The sequence below is a fragment of the Stegostoma tigrinum genome, chromosome 12 (assembly GCF_030684315.1).
Source record: "Stegostoma tigrinum isolate sSteTig4 chromosome 12, sSteTig4.hap1, whole genome shotgun sequence".
Lineage (NCBI taxonomy): Eukaryota > Metazoa > Chordata > Chondrichthyes > Orectolobiformes > Stegostomatidae > Stegostoma > Stegostoma tigrinum.
The window spans coordinates 6,522,429-6,548,787 of NC_081365.1; the positions used below are offsets into that span (position 1 = coordinate 6,522,429).

At 42.9% G+C, this 26,359-nt stretch overlaps 1 protein-coding gene across 48 annotated transcripts in view; it reads right to left on the reverse strand.

Moving 5' to 3' along the window:
• The window catches only part of robo2 (roundabout, axon guidance receptor, homolog 2 (Drosophila)), a 1,006,048-nt gene that overhangs the window by 798,441 nt on the left and 181,248 nt on the right, over window positions 1-26,359 (reverse strand). For 22 of the 48 annotated variants that reach the window (XM_059650119.1, XM_048540460.2, XM_059650124.1 and 19 more), the window contains one exon: window positions 12,617-12,838. The exons of 13 other annotated variants lie outside the window; for them this stretch is intronic. In XM_059650119.1, coding sequence (XP_059506102.1) covers window positions 12,617-12,838 — 222 coding nt within the window. Of the gene's footprint in view, window positions 1-2,467; window positions 2,690-9,567; window positions 9,790-12,616; window positions 12,839-18,446; window positions 18,651-24,136; window positions 24,347-26,359 lie in introns of those variants that run through there. 13 more of the 48 variants (XM_048540457.2, XM_048540461.2, XM_048540459.2 and 10 more) reach the window with 6 other exon arrangements.

Sequence of the window (26,359 nt, forward strand, 5' to 3'; positions counted from 1 at the left end):
CACTGAGCGACAGTTGGTGGCACTCTCCGATCAGAACACCTACCTGTGATTCCTGGCACATGAGCAAGTCACGAGATGGTCCCTGTGGTGGTTGCAGTTGAATAGTGCATTATTGGCTCCTGGTACAGTGCAGCACCGAGAGAGTACTCTACTGTTGGAGCTGCCACCTTTCTGATCAAACCTTGAACCAGATACCATGTCTGGATTTAAGGAAGGACTGATATCCACCAGTAAACCAACACTGTTCAGATTGTCTGGACAGGGTCACAATGCTGTTTATGGGACTTGCTTAGCACAAATTTACAGCTGTGTTTCCCTAGGTTACAACTTGGCTGCTTTTCAAAAGAACTCCATTGATTTTCAAGCATATTGAGACACCTTGAGGCTATGAAACAGACAACATAGATGCAAGATCCTTGCAAAGAAATGTGAGGAGATAAACCGCCATTGGAAACGATTACAGTGAGTAACAGAAGGTGATAGAGAGACAAGAGTTTGGCCTCAGTTTGGATCAAGTGAATTCAAAGCTGTCTCAGGACTACTCTGCAGGGTGTTCTTTCATTCTGTGTTGCTCCCCACAACACTGCGTGCAACATGGACACTCAACAAGGAAAACAGAGCAAACGTTACTTGGGCTCTGACTCAAACTGGCATGAGGAGGTGTGCAACTGCCTGTGGTGATGATGGTGAGCAGTAACTGAAACAGCTTCACTGAGATCCTTCGCACATGGGACATCCATATTATACCTCGTGCTGTAATATACATGGCCATATTGGTTGTTTGAAAGCGTGCGAGCACAAGTCAGTTCTAATCGAGATAACCGTCTCATGTCTTGCAACTGTCGAATTCCTAGGTTTACTAAAACAATGTCCTGGAGTAAAGCAAAATCATTGAGTAAAAGCTGCCTTTGGTTATGATATTCAACAGAGGCCTCTGGTTTTCTCTTTGATAGCTGTGTATGATCTGAGGTTGCTATTGGAAAGAGTACTGCAGGATTCTCCACAGTGTCCCAGCCCAAAACCAGGATCAATAAAACCAGAGAATATCTGCTCATTTTATTTGTGGGAGCTTGCTGCATGCATATTGATTGCAAATGCTGAGAATACATCCTGAAGTCACAAAGGTGCCACATCAATGTGTGTTCTTTCTTTCTTGCTGCTTGGGCATAAGTGGATCATTCCAGTGACATTAAGACTCAGATTCTCAAATGATGCTTGAGCATTTCAAACAAACTCATGTTTTCAAGAAGAATTGAAAACTCATGAAATTGCCAGCAATTCATCTCACCGAGGTGAAGGGGGAGTGGGTGATGAGTAGAAATGGAAGATCTGTTTTAACCCAAAATCTGCTCAATTTCCCTGCCATTAGTCAAATTATCATTGACAATTGGGAATGAGTGGAGTAACTGATTAGATTATTGATTTAATTGACTAACTACACACATCGCAAAGGAATCACAGAATGAAAGAATTGCTACAGCACAGGAGGTCATTCAGCCCATCATTCAGAAAGATGCTTGGTGCCCAGAGCCCTCAGACACCTCACCCAGTGTGCCCAGCCTCAGTACATCAGCCTGAAAAGGTGAGTGCCTGTCATCTAGTCCAATTCCATTAAATATTCACAGCTGTAACTACAACAGTCCTCAGACCATCGCCTCACCTCAATACTTTCCCCACAGTCAGGTTGCCAGATAAATGACTGGAATTAGGAGAGTGATGAATCTACTCGTCATTCCCAAGGTACAGAGGTCCAAAGCACCCCAAGCTCCCTACCTCATTTGACATCCAATGAGTTAGAATGCAGTTGAGCACAGCAATTCCTTTTGAATATATTCGTGCGTGAGCTCACAACGTATTTTGTTCAAAGTTCCTGAAAATGGTATTTTCCCACATGGTTTAATACACTCAAACTTCCTTCATATTGCATGCCTCCACACATTACAAATCTTCATGCAACAATCATCAGCCCTCAGTCAATTCATCTGATGCAGCTACTGAACAGCAGCTGGTGAATCTGTACTGAAACTATTCCTAAATACTTACAGCCCAACCCTCGCTCGACAGGCTCATTCATCTAACTTTCAGCTTCATGTAACACCACATAGCCATCTTTTCCTGCCCACATTCAGTGAAGTGTTCTCAAAGCAAACATATACCGCTCTTAGTCAACTAAAATTACAGAAAACCCTGTAAAATCTGAACAAGAGCAGGCAGCCTCGAGAAAGAACAGGTTATCAAACAACGGTCAGGTACAGAACTTTCCTGACCCCTCCTACAGAACCATTCCAAATGTGAGGCTCCATCTCACCATGTTCCTTCAATTGACATAATCCTCATTTTATAAATGATGTCTTCAGCTCTGCTCCCCAGTGGCCACTGAATGGGTTTCTGGCAGTGAATCACTCACCTTCACTCCTGTATCAGATTTCCCCAGCTCACAACAAGGAAAAAGAGAGAAAAGGGTTACCTGGGCTAGGACTCAAACTGACATGAGGAGATGTGCGACTGACTGTGGTACAGACTGTGGTGCTCGTTGTAGATAGGTACGAAAATATCTTCTTTGCGAGATCCTTCACACATGGGAGATCCATCTCCAACATCTTATTATAATGATTGTAATTGAAAAGAGGGATGATACAGCGTTTCTCTTGCCAAGAAAACTGTTTGTTACGAAGCAATTCCCGAAGTCCTGGAAGTTAACAGTACATATTACTAAGACAGAGTTCCTGGTCCATTCAACTACCAAGATAATGGGGAACATTTGACCATCGACAAACATCAATAGCTTCAATTTTAAAGGGATAATTTCAATAAGGGCCGGGGGCTTAAATATCAACATTTCTGAAGTTGAGGCCCCCCCCCCCACTATTATGGTTAGCTTGTGAAAAGTAAAATGAAAGAAGCAGTGACTAGTCAAGTTCCATAGATATTGCTCTTCTGGAATGTCCACCATCACCCACAGAATCGACAACAGTCTGGGGCGTAACAAAATATTTCATCAGAAAACCCTCAGATTGATGGATTAAAAAGTGTGCCTGACTGTAAGAAATCTGGAATAATGAAGAGGACATATACTGTCAAGGTCAACACAGTGTGGAGCTGGAGGAACACAGCACGTCAGGCAGAATCAGAGGAGCAGCAGAGTCAACATTTCAGTCCTGATGAAGGGTCTAGGCCCAAAACATTGACTCTCCTGCAACCTCTGATACTGCCTGGCCTGCTGTGTTCCTCCAGCTCCACACTGTGTTGACTCTGACTCCAGCATCTGCAGTTCTTGCTCTCTCCGATATATTGCAAAGGACTATGTGATGTTAAAGTGAATCAGTGCTAGGTTGAGTTTATAACAGAAAGGATATGATAAGTACATATGACGACATCTACGGTCATTGATCATTGACAATTAGGAGTTCCACAGGGATCTGTTCAGAGGGTTGTCTTTTTTTTGCATTCATAATGCTTTATATGCAGGCAGAAACTTAAATTACTGTGCACTCGAGGTACAATGGGGTCAGGTAGCCATGGTGTATCTAACTGAATGATGTGTGGAATAGCTCAGTTATGCAGCTACTAAAATGCTGAAGAGATGTTAACATGGCCCAGTGTTGGCGAATGTACAGTGCAATCCGAGGCAATAAATATCTCATACCCTTCTGGGTGTGCCTAGTCATTGCTGAAACAATGTGAAAATAAGATGATTGGGATTAGGGAAGGACCTTAAATGATCTGAACAGTATCAAACACAGGTTATTATCACCTGAGATAATGGGAACTGCAGATGCTGGAGAATCCCAGATAACAAAGTGTGCAGCTGGATGAACACAGCAGGCAAAGCAGCATCTTAGAAGCACAAAAGCTGATGTTTCGGGTCTAGGCCCTTCATCAGAAAAGGGGGATAGGGAGACGATTCTGAAAGAGATGGGGAGGTGGACCAAAGATGGATAGAGGAGAAGACAGGTGGAGAGGAGAGTATAGGTTGGGCGGTAGGGAGGGGATAGGTCAGTCCAGGGAGGACGGACAGGTCAAGGGGACGGGATGAGGTTAGTAGGTAGGAAATGGAGGTGTAGCTGGATATGGGAGGAGGGGATAGGTGAGAGGAAGAACAGTTCGGAGAGGTGGGGATGAGCTGGGCTGGTTTTGGGATGCAGTTAGGGGAGGGGAGATTTTGTAGCTTGTGAAATCCACATTGATACCGTTGGGCTGCAGGGTTCCCACACGGAATATGAGTTGCTGTTCCTGCAGCCTTCGGGTGGCATCATTGTGGCACTGCAGGAGGCCCAGGATGGACATGCAGTCTAAGGAATGGGAACACCATCTCTATTTTCACCCACATTCTCCATTCTCCCATCTCCGCTGGAGATCAGTTCCACAGATGCCAGCAGCCCTCTGATTTGCCCTCTTCAGAATCCTTGTTATTGGAATAAACTTTCTAAACTTTAGACCAAACTATAGAAGGCTCACAGCTAAATCTGTTGTTGTCTCCGCACAAAGCTAGCAAGCACTTTTTCAATGTAGACACTGAATACTATTAAACTCTAAAATTAAATAGGTTTCTACGTATCTCTGGGAGAAAGAGACTCAATAGTAGCACTTGAAGCCCTGCTCTGTTTCAGTCAGGTTTACTGCTCGGAACAGTTGGTTGACTATCTCAGTACCAGGTATGCAGGGGAGATGAGGTATGTCTGCAACCTGTCACCTCTCACTGTGTGAGGTGTTTAAAGGACCAATGGCATTCTGGAACATCTGTAGAACTGCATAAACTTCGACTGAGAGTACAAGTACAATAGTCCGGGTATAAAATATTCACAGCACAGGGCAGGACATTTATCAATCACTTCCATTCCATAGTTTGCATTCCATTGCAGCTGCCTCCAAATTTTCTTCAATAAAGAGAAATCAGTACATTTTTCCATTTCTTTCCCCCTCATGTCATCAAACTTCTATTGAAAAGTATCTCTGTCATCTGTCTCACACAGTATATGTGGTGGAATATTTCACATTCATGTACTCTCAGAGTAAAGGCATTTCTCCTGAATTCTCCTTTCGCTCTGTTGGGGCGTAATGGTAATGTCATGAGATTATTAGACTCAGGATAGTCTTCTGGGAATGATTTCAAATCCCAGCACAGCAGATGGTGGAGGTTAAATTCAATTAACACAAATTCTGAAGTCAAACCAAGACACAGAAATGGAGATTGTGATAATATTCATTGCATTTTTGCTTTAAAGCCCATCTAGTTAATGAGCATTTTTCAGAGAAAAAAGTCTGCTGTCCTTATCTGGTCTGGTCTGCATGTGACCCCAGAACCACAGCAATTGGGTTGGCATTTAAATGCCCTCTGAAATGTCGAGCAAGCCTCTCAGTTTACCAGCAATTAGGGATTGAAAGTGACTACTGGCCTACCAGCAATCTCAACATCCCATGAAAAATAAAAATAAAAGTGCTGGAAGTGTCAACAAGTGGAAATATTTCCTCTATTTCCACATTATTGGACTCTTCCATTAGACCATTGTAAACTTCCAATATGATACTGCATGTGATTTAACAGGGAGCACTGAAGAGGGCACATTAGCAGGGTGGTGGAGAACCAGGTGGGAGCACAGACACACTTCTGGCATAAAGAAAGCAGTCAGCCATTGAGAGGGGATGTGAGAATAGATCAAGGTGTCGGGATGTCAGTTTGGCTAATCAATGAACCACTGAAAGCCAATCATCCCTGAGCCTAAGATAACAAAAGTGTGGGGCTGGATGAATACAGCAGGCCAAGCAGCATCTCAGGAGCACAAAAGCTGACGTTTCGGGCCTAGAACCTTCATCAGAGACTGTCTCTAATGAAGGGTCTAGGCCCGAACCGTCAGCTTTTGTGCTCCTGAGATGCTGCTTGGCCTGCCGTGTTCATCCAGCCCCACACTTTGTTATCTTGGATTCTCCAGCATCGGCAGTTCCCATTATCTCTCATCCCTGAACCTGCTGGATTTTAATAGTGGCGCAAGAATTTAGCGGGACATGTATGGGTCTCCCACAACTCCTGAATGCCACCCTCTGGGGTTGTGAGGAACAGATCTACCCCGACACTCTGCGCCCGATTGGCAGATCTACCATTGGGAACTGAAAGCTGACCTCTGATCCCATCGATAGCCATCCTCTCTTGTTTACATAGGGATCTAAAGATGATGCTTGGGAATGGGCTCAGAATATGACTGACATCAGTCTTAGTGGAGCAGCCAGGAAGAGAATTTCTGTTGATCAAGTGGGATGCTTCATGCTGACAAAAGAATCCCCTGATGGCATTTAGAAAGCATTAGGCCTTTTCAACAGGAGCAACATGGGGATCCTGCTTGTTCACCATCTGGTAGACCAGACTCCAACTACAGGAACTAAATTTTGCCTCCAGTCTTCTTCTTCTTGTAAGGAGACTAGTCCAGCACCTGTAATCTCCCCTGATGAAGACAATCATGCAGTTCTGACATCCTGAGTGAGTCATAGGCACATGGAGGTTCAGAAAAAAGGTCCTCGGCCCATCATGTCCATGCCGGCAAAAACAGCTATCGACCTACTCTAATCCTATTTTCCAGCCTTGTATGCCCTGGCTTATTAACTGTGCAACTAAATATGTTTTAAATGAGGGTTTCTGCCTCTCCTACCCTCACAGTGTGAGTTCCACATTCCCATCAGCTTCTGGTTACAAATGAATTTCTTCATATCTCCTCTAAATTTCCCGCTCCTGACCTTAAATCTGAACCCCCTGGGCATTGATCTGTCCATCAAGGTGAGTGGTTTCTTCCTGTCTACCCTGTTGATATCTCTCGTAATTTTATACAACTCAATCGTATCCTCCCTCAGTCTCCTCTGCTCCCAAGAAAATAACCCTCGTCAATCCAGTCTCTTCAGAATGAGAACATTCCAGCCCTGATAACATTCTGGTAAATCTCCTCTGCACCCTCTCCAGTGCTATCTCATCCCTCCTGTGATGTGGATTCCAGAACTGCATACAATGCTCTAGCCTATTTTTATACAGTTCCAGCATAACCTCCCTGCTTTCAAACTCTATGTCTCAGCTAACAAAGACAAGTTTACATATGTGTCTTAACCACTTTATCCACTTGTGTCAATACTTTAAGGGATTGATGTACACACATATCAAGGTCCCTCTGTTCCTCAGTGTTTCCAAGGGTCCAACCTGTCATCACACATTTGCTCAACTTGTTTGGAGTTGCCCAAATGAATCTCCTCACGCTTATGAGGATTGAATTCTAACTCCCAATGATCAGCCCATCTGGTAAATCTTCTTTGCAACATCTCCAATTGTCTATGTTGCAGATTATCATGGAGGTATTGGAGGAGGCACATAGGACATAGGACCATAAGACATAGGAGTGGAAGGCAGGCCATTCGGCCCATCAAGTCCACTCCGCCATTTAAATCATGGCTGATGGGCATTTCAACACCACTTCCCTGCACTCCCCCGGTACATATATCCCCTATATTTTCAGTATCGGTTAAATTCATCATCTCACTGTTTGTGTGAACTGCACACAATGATCTACTCAAATCCCGAAAAGATCTCTCAGCATTTAAAAAAATTGTGTGTTTGCACAAAGAATTGAAGGCTCAGCATATTAACAGCTACCACTGAGTCAAAGAATGGGGAGCGGAAGATCTGTTTGTAAACCTGAAACAGCTCCCCGATTAACTGAATCCAGTTAGAATGATGGTTTGGGGTCAGTAACATCTCCATTAAGTTGTCTGACTATCTGCACCAATGAAAGAGAAATACAAAAATATGTCATGATTCCACATGTATTCATAACCCTCTGAAACCACACTCAGTCAGGCCAGCCTCATTACGTCAAACCTGAAGTGAAGTCATCTCTGAAAAATGTAACAATCACTGGCAAAAAGCCATGTCAACCTCACATAATACCCAAAGGTTATTACACCATGCGGAACCCGGGAACAATTTTGTGTAGCTGTTTTGGAGCTGCTCATCATGGAGTCTCAATACGACAAAGTGGACAGAGTTAGAACATTCCAGAACAAAACTGGACCAAACTAGGCTAGAAGGATTACTATAGGAAACATTCTAGCATGAGGCTCTCTGAAAGACACACAGACAGGACATGGATTTGATCGCACAAAGTATAGAATAATTGTTACTTAATGTCACTATAACTGGGTCAAAGGCTGGGAATTCTACAGCTAGTAACTTATCTCCCGAGTCCCCAAAGCCTGTCCACCATCTACAAGGTACAAGGCAAGAGTGTCATGGAATATTTCTCACTTGCCTGGATGGGTGCGGCCCCAACAACACTCAAGAAGCTTGACACCGTCCAGGACAAAGCAGCCCCTTGGTTGGCACCACATCCACAGGCATCCACTCCCTCCACCACCGACGCTCAATAGTGACAGTGCATACCATCTACAAGATGCGCTGCAGAAATTCACCAAAAATTCTCAGACAGCACCTTTCAAACCGATGACCACTTCCACCTAGAAAGACAAGTGAGGCAGATACATGGAAACACCACCCCACTGCAGGTTCCGCTCCAAGCCACTCACCATCCTGACTTGGAAATATATTGCCAATCCTTCACTGTCACTGGATCAAAACCTTGGAATTTTTAGTGGTGTTGTGGGTCAACCTATGCTACATGGACTGTAGTGGTTAAAGAAAGCAGCTCACCCACCACCTTCACAAGGAGCGAGTAGGAATGGGTAATAAATGCTGGCCCAGCCAGCAACACCCACATCCCATGAACGATAAAAAAAGCAAATCAAACTCACATATGACTATAATTACTATGTGTCAAAGGATTTAATACTAATGTATGCTAAATGGTGTCACTTTGAAGTCTAAATATAAGGCAATCCTTGATTTTGCCTTCTCCTCAATCAGTCTCTAAGAAACCCAAAACTCAGTGTGTCATCAAGCCACAGGATAAAACAGATTGCTGTTTCCAGTGTGTACCAGTTAAAGGTGAGAAGTGGGAAGCTTCATAATGTGACTATCCTAGTTAGCTGGTATATAGCAGCCAAAATGACACTCCACTCCATAATGGATTCAATGTGAGACCGAAATAAGCAGAATACAGATATTTACAGGCCACCTAAGTTTGTATATGAAATGTTCACATACTTTGTTCCAAATAAACCTGAGACAGCAGTTGATGACAGAGAGAGAATATCAATCTGGAAACTGACAGAACATTCCTCCTTGTTCTGTTGGGAAAGTTTCCATTCTGACTATGTGGTTCCATCTCAACATACTCCCTCAATGAACACAATCTCCATTTTCTAATCAATGTCTTTGGCTCTGCTCCCAGTGGGCCACAGAATGTGTGTCTGGCTGTCAATCGCTCACCTTTGCTCCCATGTCAGAATTCCCCAGCTCAAAACAAGGAACGGAGAGAAAAGGATTAAAAACCAAAAGAACTGCGGATGCTGTAAATCAGGAACAAAAACAAAGTTGCTGGAAAAGCTCAGCAGGTCTGGAGGCACCTGTGAAGGAGAAAACAAGGTTAACGTTTCGGGTCCGGTGACTCTTCCTCAGAACTGAGAGAAACAGATTACCTGAGCTCTGACTCAAACTGAAAAGAGGAGGTGTGCGACTGACTGTGGTACAGACTGTGGTGCTTGTTGTGGGCAGTAACTGAAGCATCTTCTGCACCAGATCTTTCACACATGGGAGATCCATCTCAAAGGCTTTATTGTAGTGATTGTACTGGTAAATCGGGAAGACACAGCGTTTCACTTTTGTAGGTAACCGTCTGTTACGAAATAGTTCCTTAAGTCCTGGAAGTCAATGATACATATTACTCAGGAGAGGAGTCTGGTCTCCTGCAATGCCTAGAAAGTTGGGTGTGGGTGGTAGAATGATAATGGCACAAATATAATTTGGATTTATTTTATAAAAGGATAATCCTTATCTAAGGGGTTTAAATTATGGGTTTTGGTGCAAGTAAGATTATGGAAACTGCTGGGTTTGGAAAACTAAAGTAGACTGTTGGATTTCATGGTATAGTTTCTGATTGGGAGAAGTGAATTGTCTGACACATCAACTGTCATCCAAATAATCAACAAAATGGAAGAGGGTGTCAAAGGATTAGCAGAAATGTTTCATGCCCAAGTTATCAGAGCATGACTGAACAAGAGAGGTTTGGAATAGTTTGAAGCTACCTAATTAATACTTAAGAGGGTTCAAATAGTCTGGGAGATGCAAACTTGAGTCAGTTTGGGAATGACTGACAATAAATAGTTGGACAGAAATATGTTCTGAGATGCCTGATATGATATTGGCAGTAAATAATCTGCAGGATGGTGTTTAAGATAAAAGCAGATGATGGAAATCTGATGCAAACAGTGAGTATGCTGGGGAAGGTCAGAAGGTCCAGCAGCATCTGGAGAGAGAGGAGGTCCAGCACGACTCTTCAGAACTGCAGCCAGACTTGCTGAGTTTCTCCAGCATTTTCTGTGCAACCTAAGATACTATAAAGTGAATGTATTCATTGCTTGATCATGGAGTTAGTGTGCAACTGACTGAAATAGATCTGAGATAGTTCAGAAGATCAGTTCTGAAAGATCCAAGAAATTTGCATGTAGGTCCGTTTGGGATTGTGCACAGTTCAATGATAGTCAGTGGCATCTGGAAATTAATAGAAAGAAGTTGGTTCAGTGAAAATTTTCAGGATCTAAGGTCTAAAGGTATGAATCATGGTGTGATGCTTTCACAAGAAGTAGTAAGTTCAGGAAGAAATGTGATCCAGATCTGAAACTTGAACTGGGCTGGATACAGCAGTTGTTTTGATTTTCATCCACTTTTTCCTTCTCTCTCCCCCAGTGGAGTTCAGCTCCACAGATGCCACCAGCTTTCTGATATGCCTTCTTGTGAATCTTATCCAAGGGACAATGATTCAAAACTCTATGAACTATGCCAGGCAGAACACAACCAATATCTTCACTCAATGCAGGCTCACACACGTCTCCAATGATCAGCACTGAATTCCATTCAATATTAGAACTAAATATTAGTCTTTATAACCATGGGAGAGTTCTGTTCTTTGAAAATTAAGGGCAGAGTAGTTAATTGTAGCATGTTTCGATCTGCTTTTCTTCAATAGGATTTACTTTGCAGAGCCTTAAGCTTCTGCTGGATATCTGATGCTTATATTTCCCCATGGGACCAATGTACAGCTGACCGGATTTCTGAACCATTCACATAGATAAAGAACTTCACACCTGAGAATTCAACTAAAGACATTATGTATCAACAAACTATTTAAAGCATAGAAACAGGGAATTTGGCCCATTTTACATGTTACGCTCTGCACAAGCTTCAATATAGCCTTCTGTTGAGCTGTCTAGATTTAGTGTCACATATGATATAGGATTATAAATGGATGTTCAGCATTGAAACAGACCTACTGCATTGTTAACTTCTGGTGATTCATATATTTGTATTCAGTGATCTCTTGGTCGCTTTAACCCACACAGACCTCACCCTGCTAAGTACAATACGACTCCTGTCAGAACATAATACTTAATCAATTTTTTCAGGCAGACCTCCACGTCCTGAGTTGGGACTTGTACACAGGTCTTCTCACCCAGAGGCAGGGACGCTACCACTGTGCCACAAGAACAAATTATACACGCTCCCTAAGTGTTGCTGAGAAAAGGACCTCATTGGGCATTCGGACAAGCTGAATGTAGGCAAAAACAACCTTTGAATAACGTACACATGAAAGCCTTATGCATTTTTTCAATGTCCCTGTGAGTGACATTTTTCCTGAATAATACACTCAGGGAGGCATCTTCCCTGAATTCATTATAAATCCTAATGTAACAATTATTAACCATCAATAAGTTCAGTTGATGCAGCTCAGCAGCAGTCACTGGCCGTTCAAAAACTTTTTCCCAAATATTCTAACCAAGTTCTGAAGAAGGGTCACTGGAGCTGAAATGTTAACTTTGTTTTCTCTCCACAGGTGCTGCGAGACCTGCTGAATTTTTTCAGCAATTTCTATACTTGTTTCTGATTTACAACACTTGCTGCTTATTTTTTAACCCCTAAATATTCACAGGCTGTCCCTCAGCCTCGCCCTCAAATATTTATCTGTCGCCTCACTTCCAGCATTGCTCCTTTCTCCTTCGTGGGTTCTGCGCAGGACTGATGGAGAAACTGTAGTCAGTGAACGTATTGCAAATACCGGAGAAAGTGAAAAACATAAGCAGTCAGTCAATCTCTGAGAAGTGAGAACCTCACTGCTCTCTGACAGAACACAGAAAACAGATCACTTCCCACTCCCCACGAAGGTAATGTGTACCTGAAGATACTGGTCAAAGACTGTTTCAGAAACAACGTAAGTCGCACACAAAAGCAAGGGAGGAAATCAACCAAACCAATTGAACTTCAATGGATACAAACAGAACCAGGTTCCGAGACCCATTCCCGAGTGAGGTTCAATCTCAACTCATTCACTGAGTTAATCCCCAGCTTGTAGATGATGTCTTCAGCTCTGTTCCCCAGTGGCCACCGAGTGAGTTTCTGGCGATTAATCACTCAACTCCGTTCCTGTATCAGATTTCCCCAGCTCACAACAAAGAAAAGAGTGAAAAGGATTACCTGGGCTCTGACTCAAACTGACATGAGGAGATGTGCGACTGACTGGGGTACTGACTGTGGTGCTGGTTGTGAATTGTAACCAAGGAATCTTCTTTACGAGATCCTTCACACATGGGAGGTCCATCTCATAGATCTTTTTGTAGTGATTGTAATCGAAAAGAGGGAAGACACATTGTTTTTCTGCCCAAGATAACCGCCTGTTACGAATTGATTTCAATAGTCCTGGAAATTAATAGTACATATTACTAAGACATGGTCGCTGGTCCCCTGCACTGTTTAGTTAATGCTGAAAATGGTCAGCACTTGGATACTGTTAATATCAAATTTTAAGAGTTTTTTTTGTGTGTCGTGTTTGAAGATGAAGAGTGTGCAATGAGGGTCTTGATTCTAGTTGGCTTTTGAGTATAAAGGACTGGCAATGACTAATAGTAATAGAATCTGACGAGTTGGGTTCCATTGGTATCAATTCTGAGATAGTGTCATCTAAATAATGTTTTGAAGGAGGGCATCAAATGTATTATCAAAAAGAATTCAATTGAAGGGAATCTGGAATAGTTAATTGGATGGGTCCTGAAAATGCCCAGGGGAATAGGGATAATGAGGTGGATCTGTGTTGGAGATAATGGGAACTGTAGATGCTGGAGATTCCAAGATAATAAAATGTGAGGCTGGATGAACACAGCAGGCCAAGCAGCATCTCAGGAGCACAAAAGCTGACGTTTTGGGCCTAGGCCCTTCATCAGAGAGGGGGATGGGGGGAGGGAACTGGAATAAATAGGGAGAGAGGGGGAGGCGGACCGAAGATGGAGAGTAAAGAAGATAGGTGGAGAGAGTGTAGGTGGGGAGGTAGGGAGAGGATAGGTCAGTCCAGGGAAGACGGACAGGTCAAGGAGGTGGGATGAGGTTAGTAGGTAGCTGGGGGTGCGGCTTGGGGTGGGAGGAAGGGATGGGTGAGAGGAAGAACCGGTTAGGGAGGCAGAGACAGGTTGGACTGGTTTTGGGATGCAGTGGGTGGGGGGGAAGAGCTGGGCTGGTTGTGTGGTGCAGTGGGGGGAGGGGATGAACTGGGCTGGTTTAGGGATGCAGTAGGGGAAGGGGAGATTTTGAAACTGGTGAAGTCCACATTGATACCATATGGCTGCAGGGTTCCCAGGCGGAATATGAGTTGCTGTTCCTGCAACCTTCGGGTGGCATCATTGTGGCAGTGCAGGAGGCCCATGATGGACATGTCATCAAGAGAATGGGAGGGGGAGTGGAATTGGTTTGCGACTGGGAGGTGCAGTTGTTTGTTGCGAACTGAGCGGAGGTGTTCTGCAAAGCGGTCCCCAAGCCTCCGCTTGGTTTCCCCAATGTAGAGGAAGCCGCACCGGGTACAGTGGATGCAGTATACCACATTGGCAGATGTGCAGGTGAACCTCTGCTTGATGTGGAATGTCATCTTGGGGCCTGGGATGGGGGTGAGGGAGGAGGTGTGGGGGCAAGTGTAGCATTTCCTGCGGTTGCAGGGGAAGGTGCCGGGTGTGGTGGGGTTGGAGGGCAGTGTGGAGCGAACAAGGGAGTCACGGAGAGAGTGGTCTCTCCGGAAAGCAGACAGGGGAGGGGATGGAAAAATGTCTTGGGTGGTGGGGTCGGATTGTAAATGGCGGAAGTGTCGGAGGATAATGCGTTGTATCTGGAGGTTGGTAGGGTGGTGTGTGAGAACGAGGGGGATCTGTGTTGGATTGGTTTTGCAATTGAAAGGACATGATGAGTGTAAACACCAAGAGCTATCCTTGTCCACCATTAAAAATTAACAGGGCTCTGCCATGCCTCATGTGATATGCTAATATTATAAACAGCCAAATCTTTAAGATACTGTGAACATTGGGGCAGGTGCTGAAATTTGGACTCACTGAAAAAGATCTGGAATAGTTCAGTATTACAGTGAAAGGAATGTTGAAGTGGGTCTACTTTGGATAATATGCAGCGGGCTGTGAGACATCAAACTTGTATATACAATGTCCAATCACTGGGCATGTGTAATCTACGTGACACTGAGGGGAATTGGAAACTGAGATGTGTTCTGAAAGGATTTTACTGTCAATGAACCCCACTGATCTATGCCAAGACTAGCTTGAGAGGCCATGTCTGGAAAGTGTGTGTGCGCATGCAAATTTAATCATTCTATCTACAAAAAGACAATGACGGAGTGGAGTGGGCTGGAGTGAAGACACAGCTAATGACACTGCGCCTTAGGTCTCCAAAGGTAAAATGATCCGAGGACTAATCTTGTTGTCACAGGAACATTGAAGTTGGAGAGAAAATGTGATCAAAATCTGAAAATTGCAAATGTTAAATATATTCAAGGCTAGGATAGACAGATAATCAGTAAGGGAAGTGGGGTTAAGAATTATCAGATCAGCAATGAGCTCATTGAATCCGCGGTCACTGTTATCCTATCACAGTCAATTTTGGTTCCACAGGTACCACCAGCTCTCTTTGTAATCAGTACCAATGTGCCAAACTTTCAAATCTCAATAAAGGCTATTGAACCATGGGGGATAGCAAACAACCAATCTGAAACTGCTTTCAGTCGAAGCCAAGGGATATATGTAATCTACAACAGGCATCAAATTCCATTGTTTCACCCAGCCTCATGTTACTAATCTAGTCTTTATTTAATAATGGGAGGATAGTGAAATGGGGGGATCCTTTACCAAAAATGGCTGCACAGGCTGAGATGTTAAATATATTCAAGGCTAGGATAGACAGATAATCAGTAAGGGAAGTGGGGCTAAGGATTATCAGATCAGCAATGAGCTCTTTGAATAGTGGGTCAGAATCGATAGGCCAAATGGCCTGCTTCTGCTCCTACATCTATTGTCTTTAATGGTATGCGTTAATCTCAACAACCAACCTACATGGCTCTAACTTCTACAATCATACACACTTACTTCCAGATTCCTTGTGCAGATGTTGGCTTGCTCAGTTGGCTGCATGGCTGGTTTGTGATGCCAATAACATGCGTTCATTTCCTATACCAGATGTCACCAGAGGATCCTACCTTCTCAAACTCACCCCTTGCCTGATGTGAGGTATACATCTGGATAAGCCTCCACCCATCATCCCTCTCTAGAAAGAGAGTGGGATTTTGGTGACTTTACATTTTTAGTCATGAAACCCATGTGCCCAGAAGTGGAATCAACTTCCCTTAATCAATCCAACCCTATGTGTTCATACTCTAATAGGCGTTTAAGGCCCTTTGTGCAGAGGAAAATGTTCAGTTTGTCTTAATATGCATAACTCCTCAGCTGTGATGTCATCCCAGTATAATCTGTTGGACATTCTGCATTATTAATGCGTTAGATCTCAATACAAGATCAGCAGAAGCACAGGAAATGTTTTTCCTGACGCCATGGCCAATAATTGACTGAAACTGTCAATAAAAACATAAATTATCTAGCCTAGTTTATGTAGAATTATTTAACTAAATTTTCAAAAGGTATTTGAGTATTTCAAAGAATTGTCTGCCTTGAGGAGTAAGACGATTGTGGTTTTTTGAGCAGTCAACCTCAAAGTTTAACTTTTTTTTCAGGTGGTAAGTATAAATGGAAAATCTACTTGTACACCAGAAACCAAGTACTCACAGAAAACCCAATCCCCTATTAACCTTCTATTACTCCAACTAGAAGTGATGATCAAGCTGGGGTACCAGTTGTATGAGATATTTCAGTTCCTGAGGGGGAGCTTTTTATACATAGGGAGTGGTTAGTGTGTGGAATAAACTGCGAGGGGAACAGTATAGGCACAGTTATAACATTTAAAAGACATTTGGATACATTTATTCTGCAAGATTTGGAGGGATATGGGTGAAATGCAGGCTGGCGGAGCTAGTTTAGTTTGGGAATGTGGTCGACATGGACTAGTTAGATTGAAGGGTCTGTTTCCATGCTGTATGACTCTACGACTCTATAAAAGGAAGACTCTAGAGATGCCAAGAGTCCTCAGATATCTTGCCCAGTGGGCCCAGTGGTCAGCCTCCAAAGTGTGTGCCCCTCACTTTTTATAGACAAAAGACAACTCACAGCCAAACCGATATCACCCTCAAAAAAATGTTTCCATATAGGAGTTGTCCGTTTCCAAAGGCACGTTGGAATCTTGTTACAAGAAATCTTTTCACCAGGATCAAATAAATCATTTAATGTGCTAGTCTTTCTTGAGATTGAATTAATCAGATGAATTTGATGTCGTAATCTCTATAAATAAATTGCAAATGAACTCTTCATGTTCTTGTTTGAAGTTGATATTTCACATGCCTAATATAAACACAACCCTCCTTTACAACACACTCTTATTTAACACATTGTATATCCTGATAAAACAGCACAACTGTCAGTTAATTCATTCTCAAACAACTACTGAACAGCAATTAACAAACATGTTGAAATAGATCCCATCTGCATACCACTACAGTACAAAATCAGAAGCAAGACTGCCCACCATGAAAACTGAAAAAACTGCAGATGCTGTAAATCAGGAACAAAAACAGAAATTGCTGGAAAAGCTCAGCTGGTCTGGCAGCATCTGTGAAGAAAAAACAGAGTTAACATTTTGGGTCCGGTGACCCTTCCTCAGAACTGAGGACCCGAAATGTTAAATCTGATTTTTTTCTTCACAGATGCTGCCAGACCAGCTGAGTTATTCCAGCAACTTCTGTCTTTTGTGCCCATCATGACAGACTAGACAATATAAATTCAGAGTGGGACAGAACAACAGCGCTTCAGTGGAGGCTACACAGTACTGATGGTGTCACCTAGAAGGGAGGCCAAACGTTTGCATGAAATCCAGTTAGATCAGTGAAACAACTAACAACTTCAACTGCAACCTGAGCTACAGATCTTCACTTGGACATTAAATTTCCCTCCTCAGTTCAATGCAAGTCTAATCCACTATGCCAAGATCTGCAGCATCCTCAAGCGTGGGGAACAAGTCCTCAACTCATGCCAGCCTGAGCGGTTGCTAAAACTTGAGCTGGTGGCTCCAATGTGCTCCACATTAGCTGCCCAACCAACTGAGCCAGCCAGCACTGCCACCCCACCACCCCACATCCAATGACCCATGAAGCCCCAGTTGCAGGATCAGCATACATGTCTACATGCATGTTGCACCCAGGAACTATGGATTACTCTGTGCAATGATCAGAAATACAACTTTATTATTTCCAACAGTTGGGAAGCACCAAGAGGTGTAGTGAGGATATAGTTTAATACTGAAATACGCCCTTAGTATTTTATTAATCTAGTTTAAACCTTATGATCTGTTTGATGTAGACTTATAACAAAATAAGACATAAGTAAAATTATTTTCATTACATTATGTGAATCTAGGCTTGCAACTGGAACTGGGATAAATTCAGTCACCAGAGAGGTATGTAGAATCCTAACACTGAAATACTTTGATACTGTAGCAATGTCGATTTGCCAATGTATTGTTGAGAATTAAATCGGAGCGCTCCCTGTTTGCTGAGTCAACCTACAATATCGCTCTGTCATTTTCCTGAATATGACACCTAACACCTTATTTCACACTAAGTGGGTGCAAACCTTGAGAAAACAAGAGAGAAGATATCAGCTGTGTGCTAAATGCATCACTTTTCTCCAACGGATATGGTTCCCAGTTCATTTCTAATGTGACGTTCCATCTCACCACATTCATTCAATAAACACCTGAGTTCACTTTGCAAATAGTACCTGCTCCCATGAGCTGGTGAATCATATTCCGTTGATCAGAGCCCTTTGCTCTCATGTCAGATTTCCCTAGCTCACAACGCGGTAAGGAGAGAAAAGGTTACCTGGGCTCTGACCCAAACTGAAAGGTGTGCGAGTTACTGTGGTACTGCTTGTGGACCATGACCAGAGTACCTTCTGCGCCAGATCCTTCACACATGGGAGATCCATCTCATAGATTTTATTCAAACGATTGTACTCGAAAAGTGGGAAGGCGCAATGCTTTTCTTTCCAAGACAACTGCTTGTTACGAAGAAATTCCCGAAGTCCTGGAAGTCAATAGTACACATTACTACGATGAGGCTTCTAGTCCCTTGCAGAGCCTAATTATAGAAGGGGAAGTTGCCAGGTCATAGCTATCATTTACATGAAAGTTAGGAGATAAGTTCAATAGGAGGAGTTTAAACATGAATGCCTATGCAACTGAAGATCCCAAGGCAGTTCGAAGCTGAGTCAACAAGCTGTTGGATTCCAAAGGTATCCCTCCAGACACCCTGACTATCAGCACCCAAACATCCAGCAACATGGAGGGGAGGATCAAAGACTTGATCAGAGATCCTACAGGATGAAAGGATCAATGCAAAACTGATTGAAAGAGACCTTGAATGGATCAGTGGGCAGGAGCTGGAAATGCCTCTGGTATTGTTCAGGTGAATCAGCAATAGGGTGACATGGTGGCTCCATGGTTAGCACTACTACCGCACAGCGCCAGAGGCCTGGGTTCACATCCACCCTCGGGTGACTACCTGTGTGGAGTCTGCACCTTCTCCCCGTGTCTGCGGGGGTTTCCTCCGGGTGCTCCGGTTTCCTCCCACAGTCCAAAGATGTACAGGTTACGTGGATTGGCCACGCAAAATTGTCCCGGAATGGGTGGATTAACCATGAGAAATGCAGGATTAACGGGAATGGGTGGGATGCGCGTCAGAGGGTCAGTATGGTCTTGATGGGCTGAATGGTCTGCTTCCGCACTGTAGGGATTCTATCATTGATAGGTTATTTTTGCAATAGAGAGAAGGTAATGTATATAACTTGCAATAGTTTATTTGAACACCACTGAAAATTAAGAATGCCGCAGTAATCTATTCTGTGTTGGCTCTTATATATTGATTATACATAGTACATGAGCTGATATTCAATATACTGTACATTAGAAGCGAGTCAAAGACAAGTGTTAACAGTGGGACTGACTGAATGAACTCTGAAGTTGTTCAGCACTGCAGTCACTGAAAGGAATTTTAACATTGGACTGCGTTGGAAATGCATAATGGAATAGGATGTATTTAAAGTACAGACACATTGATTGTCACATACAGTCAACATGAAGCTGCTGTCAATGATGACAACCTGAAACTGGGTTGGATCTGAAACATTTTGAGTACTAATGAAGCCCAGCGATATATAAAAGATAGGTGCTCCTTGCGAGGCACCATTTAGAGCAGAGTGTGTGTAAATTCAACCACTCGACTGCAAAAGGACAGTGATGGGACAGAGAGGGACTCAGTGTGAAGACGCAAGTAAAGAGACGCGACCTTAACATTTGAAATCACGTAAATAAGAATCAAAACTGATCTTCTTTTCACAAGAAGAATTAAATCGGAGATGAACTAGCAGCAATTTTGATAATATTCCGCTTTTTCCTTTCTCCCATCTCCAGTTTGGTTCCACAGATGCCATCAGCTCAATGATACAACCTCATCAGAATCCTTGCCAATTTTCAAACATTTAGTAAGACTATTGAGTCATGGTAGGCAGCACACAGCTTCTTCACTCAAAACCAAGGGTATGTAAATATCAATGCATATAACCCTGAGCCACTTCTGTTCTGAGGAAATCAAGTATGAAGTGATTCAATGTAGCTTTCCTTATTTATATTTTTTCACTAGTCAAATGCTAAGGTATACCTTGCTGCTAACTTTCACTGCATCAGTGGTTTCTTGTAAGGCTGATAAGTGACAATTAACACTTCATGTGCCAGGCAGTAGGCATCTCCATTAAGCGAGAATCTAACCAAACTCTCTTTGATACTTAGCTGCGTTTCCACCATTGAATGCCTCTTTTAATCAACATCCTGGGAGTTATCACTGACCAGAAATGACCAGGACAATTAAATTCTGCAGCTACAGCGCAGGTCAGAAGCTGGAGGTTTCCAGTTGCCAAAGCCTGACCACCAACTAATAGGCATAAATCAGGATTGTGATGGAACACTCCCCACTTGCCTGGATGAGTGCAGCTCCAACAACACTCAAGAAGCTTGACGCCATCCAGGTCAAAGCAGCCCCTGCTTGACTGGCAACACACCCACTACATTCCCCAACTGACTTCATCACTGGCAGTGGCCGCAGTGTGTGCAATCTACAAGCTGCACCTCAACAACTCACCTTGGACAAGACCTTCCAAACTAGTGACCTTTACCATCTCCAAAGATAAATGTAGCATATACATGGGATAACCACCACCTTCAAGGTCCCCTTCAAGTTACAGACCATCCCAACATAGAATAACATTAGTAGTGAAGAAATGGCACTGATTCAAATGGCTGGAACTGCTTTCCGATTGGAATTGTGGATGTACATACACTGCATGACTGCAACAGTTTAGGTGGTGGTAAAGTACCTGCCCTCACCAGGGCAATTATGGATGAGAAACAAATATTGGCCTTGCCAGTGATTCACAAGCCCTAAAAATGTACCAACAGGAACAGAAAACATTTGGCCCTTCAGCCTGATTCACTACTTACATAGATCATGGTTCATCGGATTGTCACCTAAATTCAATTTCCCACCCACTGCTGATAACTTTTCACCCTCTGGATTACCATGGATCTATCTAGTTCTGCCTTACGAACATGTCTATTAAAAGACTATGTTAACACCACAATTTCAGAGAGTTCCAAAGAAATGTAATCCTGTGAGAGGAAAAAAAAACTTTGATTTTAAATACTTACTCTCATTCTAGATTCTTTCATAACAGGAAATATTTTCTTCACATCTATTGTGTGTCAAGATCCCTCAGAAACATCTGTTCAAAACAATCTGCCTCTTGTTCTCCTAAACTGTGGATACAAGCCTAGCCTGTCTAACTTTTCCTTATTAGACTACCTGCCTATTCCAGGTATTAGTCTGGTAAATCTTCTTTCAACTACTTCCCATATATAGAAATCCTTCCTTTAACAAGGTGTAATATTGTACACAGTGATCCAAATATGGTCTGACTAGTGCCCTGAACAACCGAAGCATAACCCCCTTACTTCTGTATTCAATTCCTTGAAATAAGTGATAACATTCTATTAATTTTCTTAATTTCCCTCTGTAGTGGCACACTAACCTTTTACAATTTATGCACTAGGACACCAAGATTAGATTCCCTACAATATGGAAACAGCCCCTTCGGCCCAACAAGTCCACACCGCTCCTTGGAGCATCCCACCCAGACCCATTCCCCACACACCCCTGAACACTACGGGCAACTTAGCATGGCCGATCCACCTAGCCTGCACATCTTTGGACTGTGGGAGGAAACCCACGCAGACATGGGGAGAAGGTGCAAACTCCACAAAGACAGTCGCTCGAGGGTGGATGTGAACCCAGGTCCCTGGCGCTGTGAGGCTGCAGTGCTAACCACTGAGCCACCGTGCCACCGTGCATTTCAGTACACTGTAATCTTTCACCACTTAAATAATCTGCTTCTTTGTTGCTCTTCCTACCAAATTAGATCATTTCATGTTGTTCCACATTATATTCCATTTGTCATACCTTTGTCTATTTACAGTCAAAAAGTCAGAGATGTACAGAACAGAAACAAACCCTTTGGTCCAACTTGCCCATGCGAATCAGATATCCTAAATTAGTCTAGTCCCATATCCCTCTAAACCCTTCCTATTCATGTACCCATCCATATGCCTTTTAAAAGTCTATAACCTTCTCCACCATCACGCTGATGCGAAATACTCGCTTAGTATTTCACCTATCCCTTCTGATTCCACACATAGATGACTTTGTTGATCTTTAACAGGGCCTATTCTCCACCTAGTTACTCTTTTGCCCTTAATGAATTTGTAGAAGATCTTTGGATTCTCCTTAGCCCTATTTGCCAAAGCTTATCTATTTATTTTGTCATCTCCTAATGACGTCTTCACTATATACTTTCCGGCTACTTTTTGTGTCATTAGCAAATCTGGCCACCATACTTTCTGTCCCTTCACCTCAGTCATTTATATCGATTGTAACTGAATTGAGGCCCTGGCACTGAACCCCATGCATATCAGTCATTCCATCTTGCCAACCTGAAAAAAGAACGTTTATGTCTACTGTATGCTTGATGTTACCCAGCCAAACTTCCATTTATGGCAATATGCTATCCTTATGGCATGAGCTTTGATTTTCCACAATAACCCTTGATGTGCTTCTTAATCAAATGCCTTCTTAAAACCCAAGATAAACAACATCCGTATGTGTTTACATGTAAAATGTGGAATAGCAACACAGTTGGTATGAAAGATTTGCATTTACCCGGCACCTTTCCCATCCTCAGGACATGATAAGACACTTTACAGCCAGGTAGGTGCTTTTCAATTGGATGAATGCAGTGCAGGAAACACTGGAGCTATTTCATGCACAGCAAACTTCCATAAATAGAAATGTGACTTGATCATCTTTTTTTTAAGCACTATCCTTTGAATGGGATATTTCTCATTCGCCTGAGAGAGCAGATGGAATCTCAGTTCAGCATCACAGCTGAAAAATGGCACCTCCAGCAGTGTAGCACTCAATCAGTACTGCACAGGGAATGTCAGATTACAGGTCCAGGTCTGGGAATAGGATTTAATCGTACAATCTTCAACCAAGGCAAGGGAACAGCAGGGAGTGGCAGTACAGATCAGGTCAGAAGTCCCCCCTAAAATTATTGACATTTAACTTGTCAAAGAGAAAATAAACTTCCCTCACAATCTGTGTATCCTTCTGGGTTAAAGGCATCATTTAGACCAATACACTAATGTGGTATGCAGGGAGTGTTGAATTGCTGGAGCTGCAGTCTTTTGAATCAGACTTTGAACCAGGGACTGAGGCCCCATTTGCTTGTTCAGAATAAATCCAACACATTCATGGCAGCTCTTCAAGAAAGGGGCAGAAGATGTAGTCCTAGTCTAATCATTACTGCCAAAAAAGATTATTTGCACATTATCTCATTGCTAATTCTGGGATCTTGCTGTGCTCATTTAGGCAGCTGCATGCCCCTTCAGTACAACAGATTAAGTTAATCTAATTGGCTGTTAAAACATACTCTGATATCCTGAGTTGACGGAAGGTGCCATAAAAATGCAACTTGCAACTAAGAGGTGATTCATCTGTGAACCTTCAGGGCAAGTATCAGAATGTAATGGTTTTACACATGGTTGAAGTTTTCACAAGTGGTGCACAGAGGAGTTACACTACTATACTAGCCAAAGAATGAATTGCAAATACAGGAGCAAACAACACAGTCTTATTCAGCTAAGAGAAAGCAAAGCAGGGAGATTATCTGCATGTCTCATTCGTCGCTTTTTTGACTGTCTGATTCCCAACTCTTTTCCACTGCAAGATTCCAACTTACTGCAGTTCCGCCTTAAATACAGTTTTGCAAGACATCTTTTTTACCTCTGCTCCCAGAGATGAGGCTTAGGCATGCAATCACTTGCCTCGTTTCCGTTGTGGGAATTTACCAGCTCACTCATTAGGTATAACCTGAACATACAAGAAAAGCAAATAAAAAGGGTTACCTGGGCTGTGACTCAAACTGACATGAGGTGGTGTGCAACTGACTGTGGTGCTGGTTGTGGGCAGTAACTGAAGCAGCTTCACTGTGAGATCCTTCACACACGGAAGATCCATCTCAAAGTCTCTATTGTAAGAATGGTACTGCACAACTTTGCGGACACAAAATCTTTCTTGACGAGAAAGGCGTCTATAGCCAAACAATTCCTGAAGTCCTAAAAGTCAATAGTACACATTACTAAGACAAGGCCATTGGACCAGGTTAACTTATTTGCTAAGTGGCTGGAATTGGTCAGCAGATAGATGTCACTTGGTCAATATTTCCAGCAGTTGCCTGATCATTTTTAATTCAAATGCACAGAAAAGGTGGGAATCTGATGGGAATATAAAATGGAATTTGAAGCGTTCTTCTCATCTAGGTTGGCCATAGAAGAGGTGAAATCGGGGCAAGGGTCTATAGAGATAATGGGAACTGCAGATGCTGGAGAATCCAAGATAATAAAATGTGAGGCTGGATGAACACAGCAGGCCAAGCAGCATCTCAGGAGCACAAAAGCTGACGTTTCAGGCCTAGACCCTTTCCTGGCACAGGCTGCATAGGTGACCTGAAGGCAGGGGCTAAAGTAGATCAGAAGCAACTTTAATCAGTTGATCAGTATGGCACTGACTGAAAGCTTTGAAATAAGTAGCTGGATTGGTAATTTAAGTAATATGTGGGATGGTGTTTCAATGCAAACATTTGAACACGAAACATGAAGAGTTCTTGTGTTTTTGCACAGTGATTTCAACAAAAAAGTAAATACTGACCAATTACTGGGAGCTTCTGTCAACAAAGGAAATCAGAAACATGATTATTGGAGGCCAATGTGCCACTATTCAGTACAATGATGTAGTCACCCACATCTTCCAAAACCATTTCAATATTCCTTTGCATCATTGTTAGTTAGAAATCTTTCAATCTCTACTTTAGACATAAGCAATAACTGAGCTGCCACAGCCCTCTGGCATAGACGGTTCCAAAGATTTACAGCTCTCAACTCAGTCTTTCCCCTGATTTTGAAACTGTGTCTCCAGCGGGATGGATTGGCCATATCTGAGGATCGATGAGTGCAACTGGACTTCAACAGAATTGATAATGTCTGTGTGGTGTGGGAATTGTGAAATATCATTAAAAATGATACAGTCTACACAGAAACATCCAGTTAAACATTCCATTATTTTGATGTAGAATCCCCCCTCCACAATTCACCCTCCATTCTCCAAGGAAAGCACGTGGTGACATAAAGAAAAGAACAGCATCCTGCCAAACAGCCTATGTATTCCGCCTCTACTTCAACTGAACAGACCAAATACAAAAGCAACATCATCACAACATTATTAACTTCAATCTTCTAAATACAACCCTTTCATTCAGATCAAAGATTATCCTAGAAATCTGTTTCTCTCACCATAGATGCTGCATGACTTAGTGAGTGTTGACTGCATTTTCAGTTTTTGTTCCTTTCTCCCTCTTATGTGCACCCAGCTTCCTGCTAAATGCCTCATTCCACCACCACACCCCCACCCCTCCTACCACTCTGCATGACAAACAAAAAAAAGAGAATGCTGGAGAACCTCAGCAGGTCTGGCAGCATCTGTGAGAAACAATGTTAATGTTTCGGGTCCAGCAACCCTTCCTCAGAACTATTTGACAAAAATATCTACATTATCACAAATCTTTGGGCAAAGAGGTTAGTTCTGAAATCCTCTTATTTTTAATTAATGAACTTGTTTGGCCATATTAAGACACGTGGTCTCACTGATGTAGGATGGATGTTGTGAAACTTGGAAGGGTTCAGAAAAGATTTACAAGGATGTTGCCAGGGTTGGAGGGTTTGAGCTACAGGGAGAGGCTAGGTAGGCTGGGACTATTTTCCCTGGAGCATTGGAGGCTGAGGGGTCACCTTTTCGAGGTTTGTAAAATCATGAGGGGCATGGATTGGGTCAAAAGCCAAGGTTTTTATCCCCCGGGGTAGGGGAGTCCAAAACTAGATGGCATTGGGTTAAGGTGAGAGGGAGAGATTTGAAATGGACCTAAGGGGCATTTTTTTTTCGTGCAGAGGGTGGTGTGTGTATGGAATGAGCTGCCAGAGGAATTGGTGGGGGCTGGAACAATTACAACATTTAAAGGGCATCTGGATGGGTACATGAATAGCAAGGGTTTAGAGAGATAGGGGACAATGCCGGCA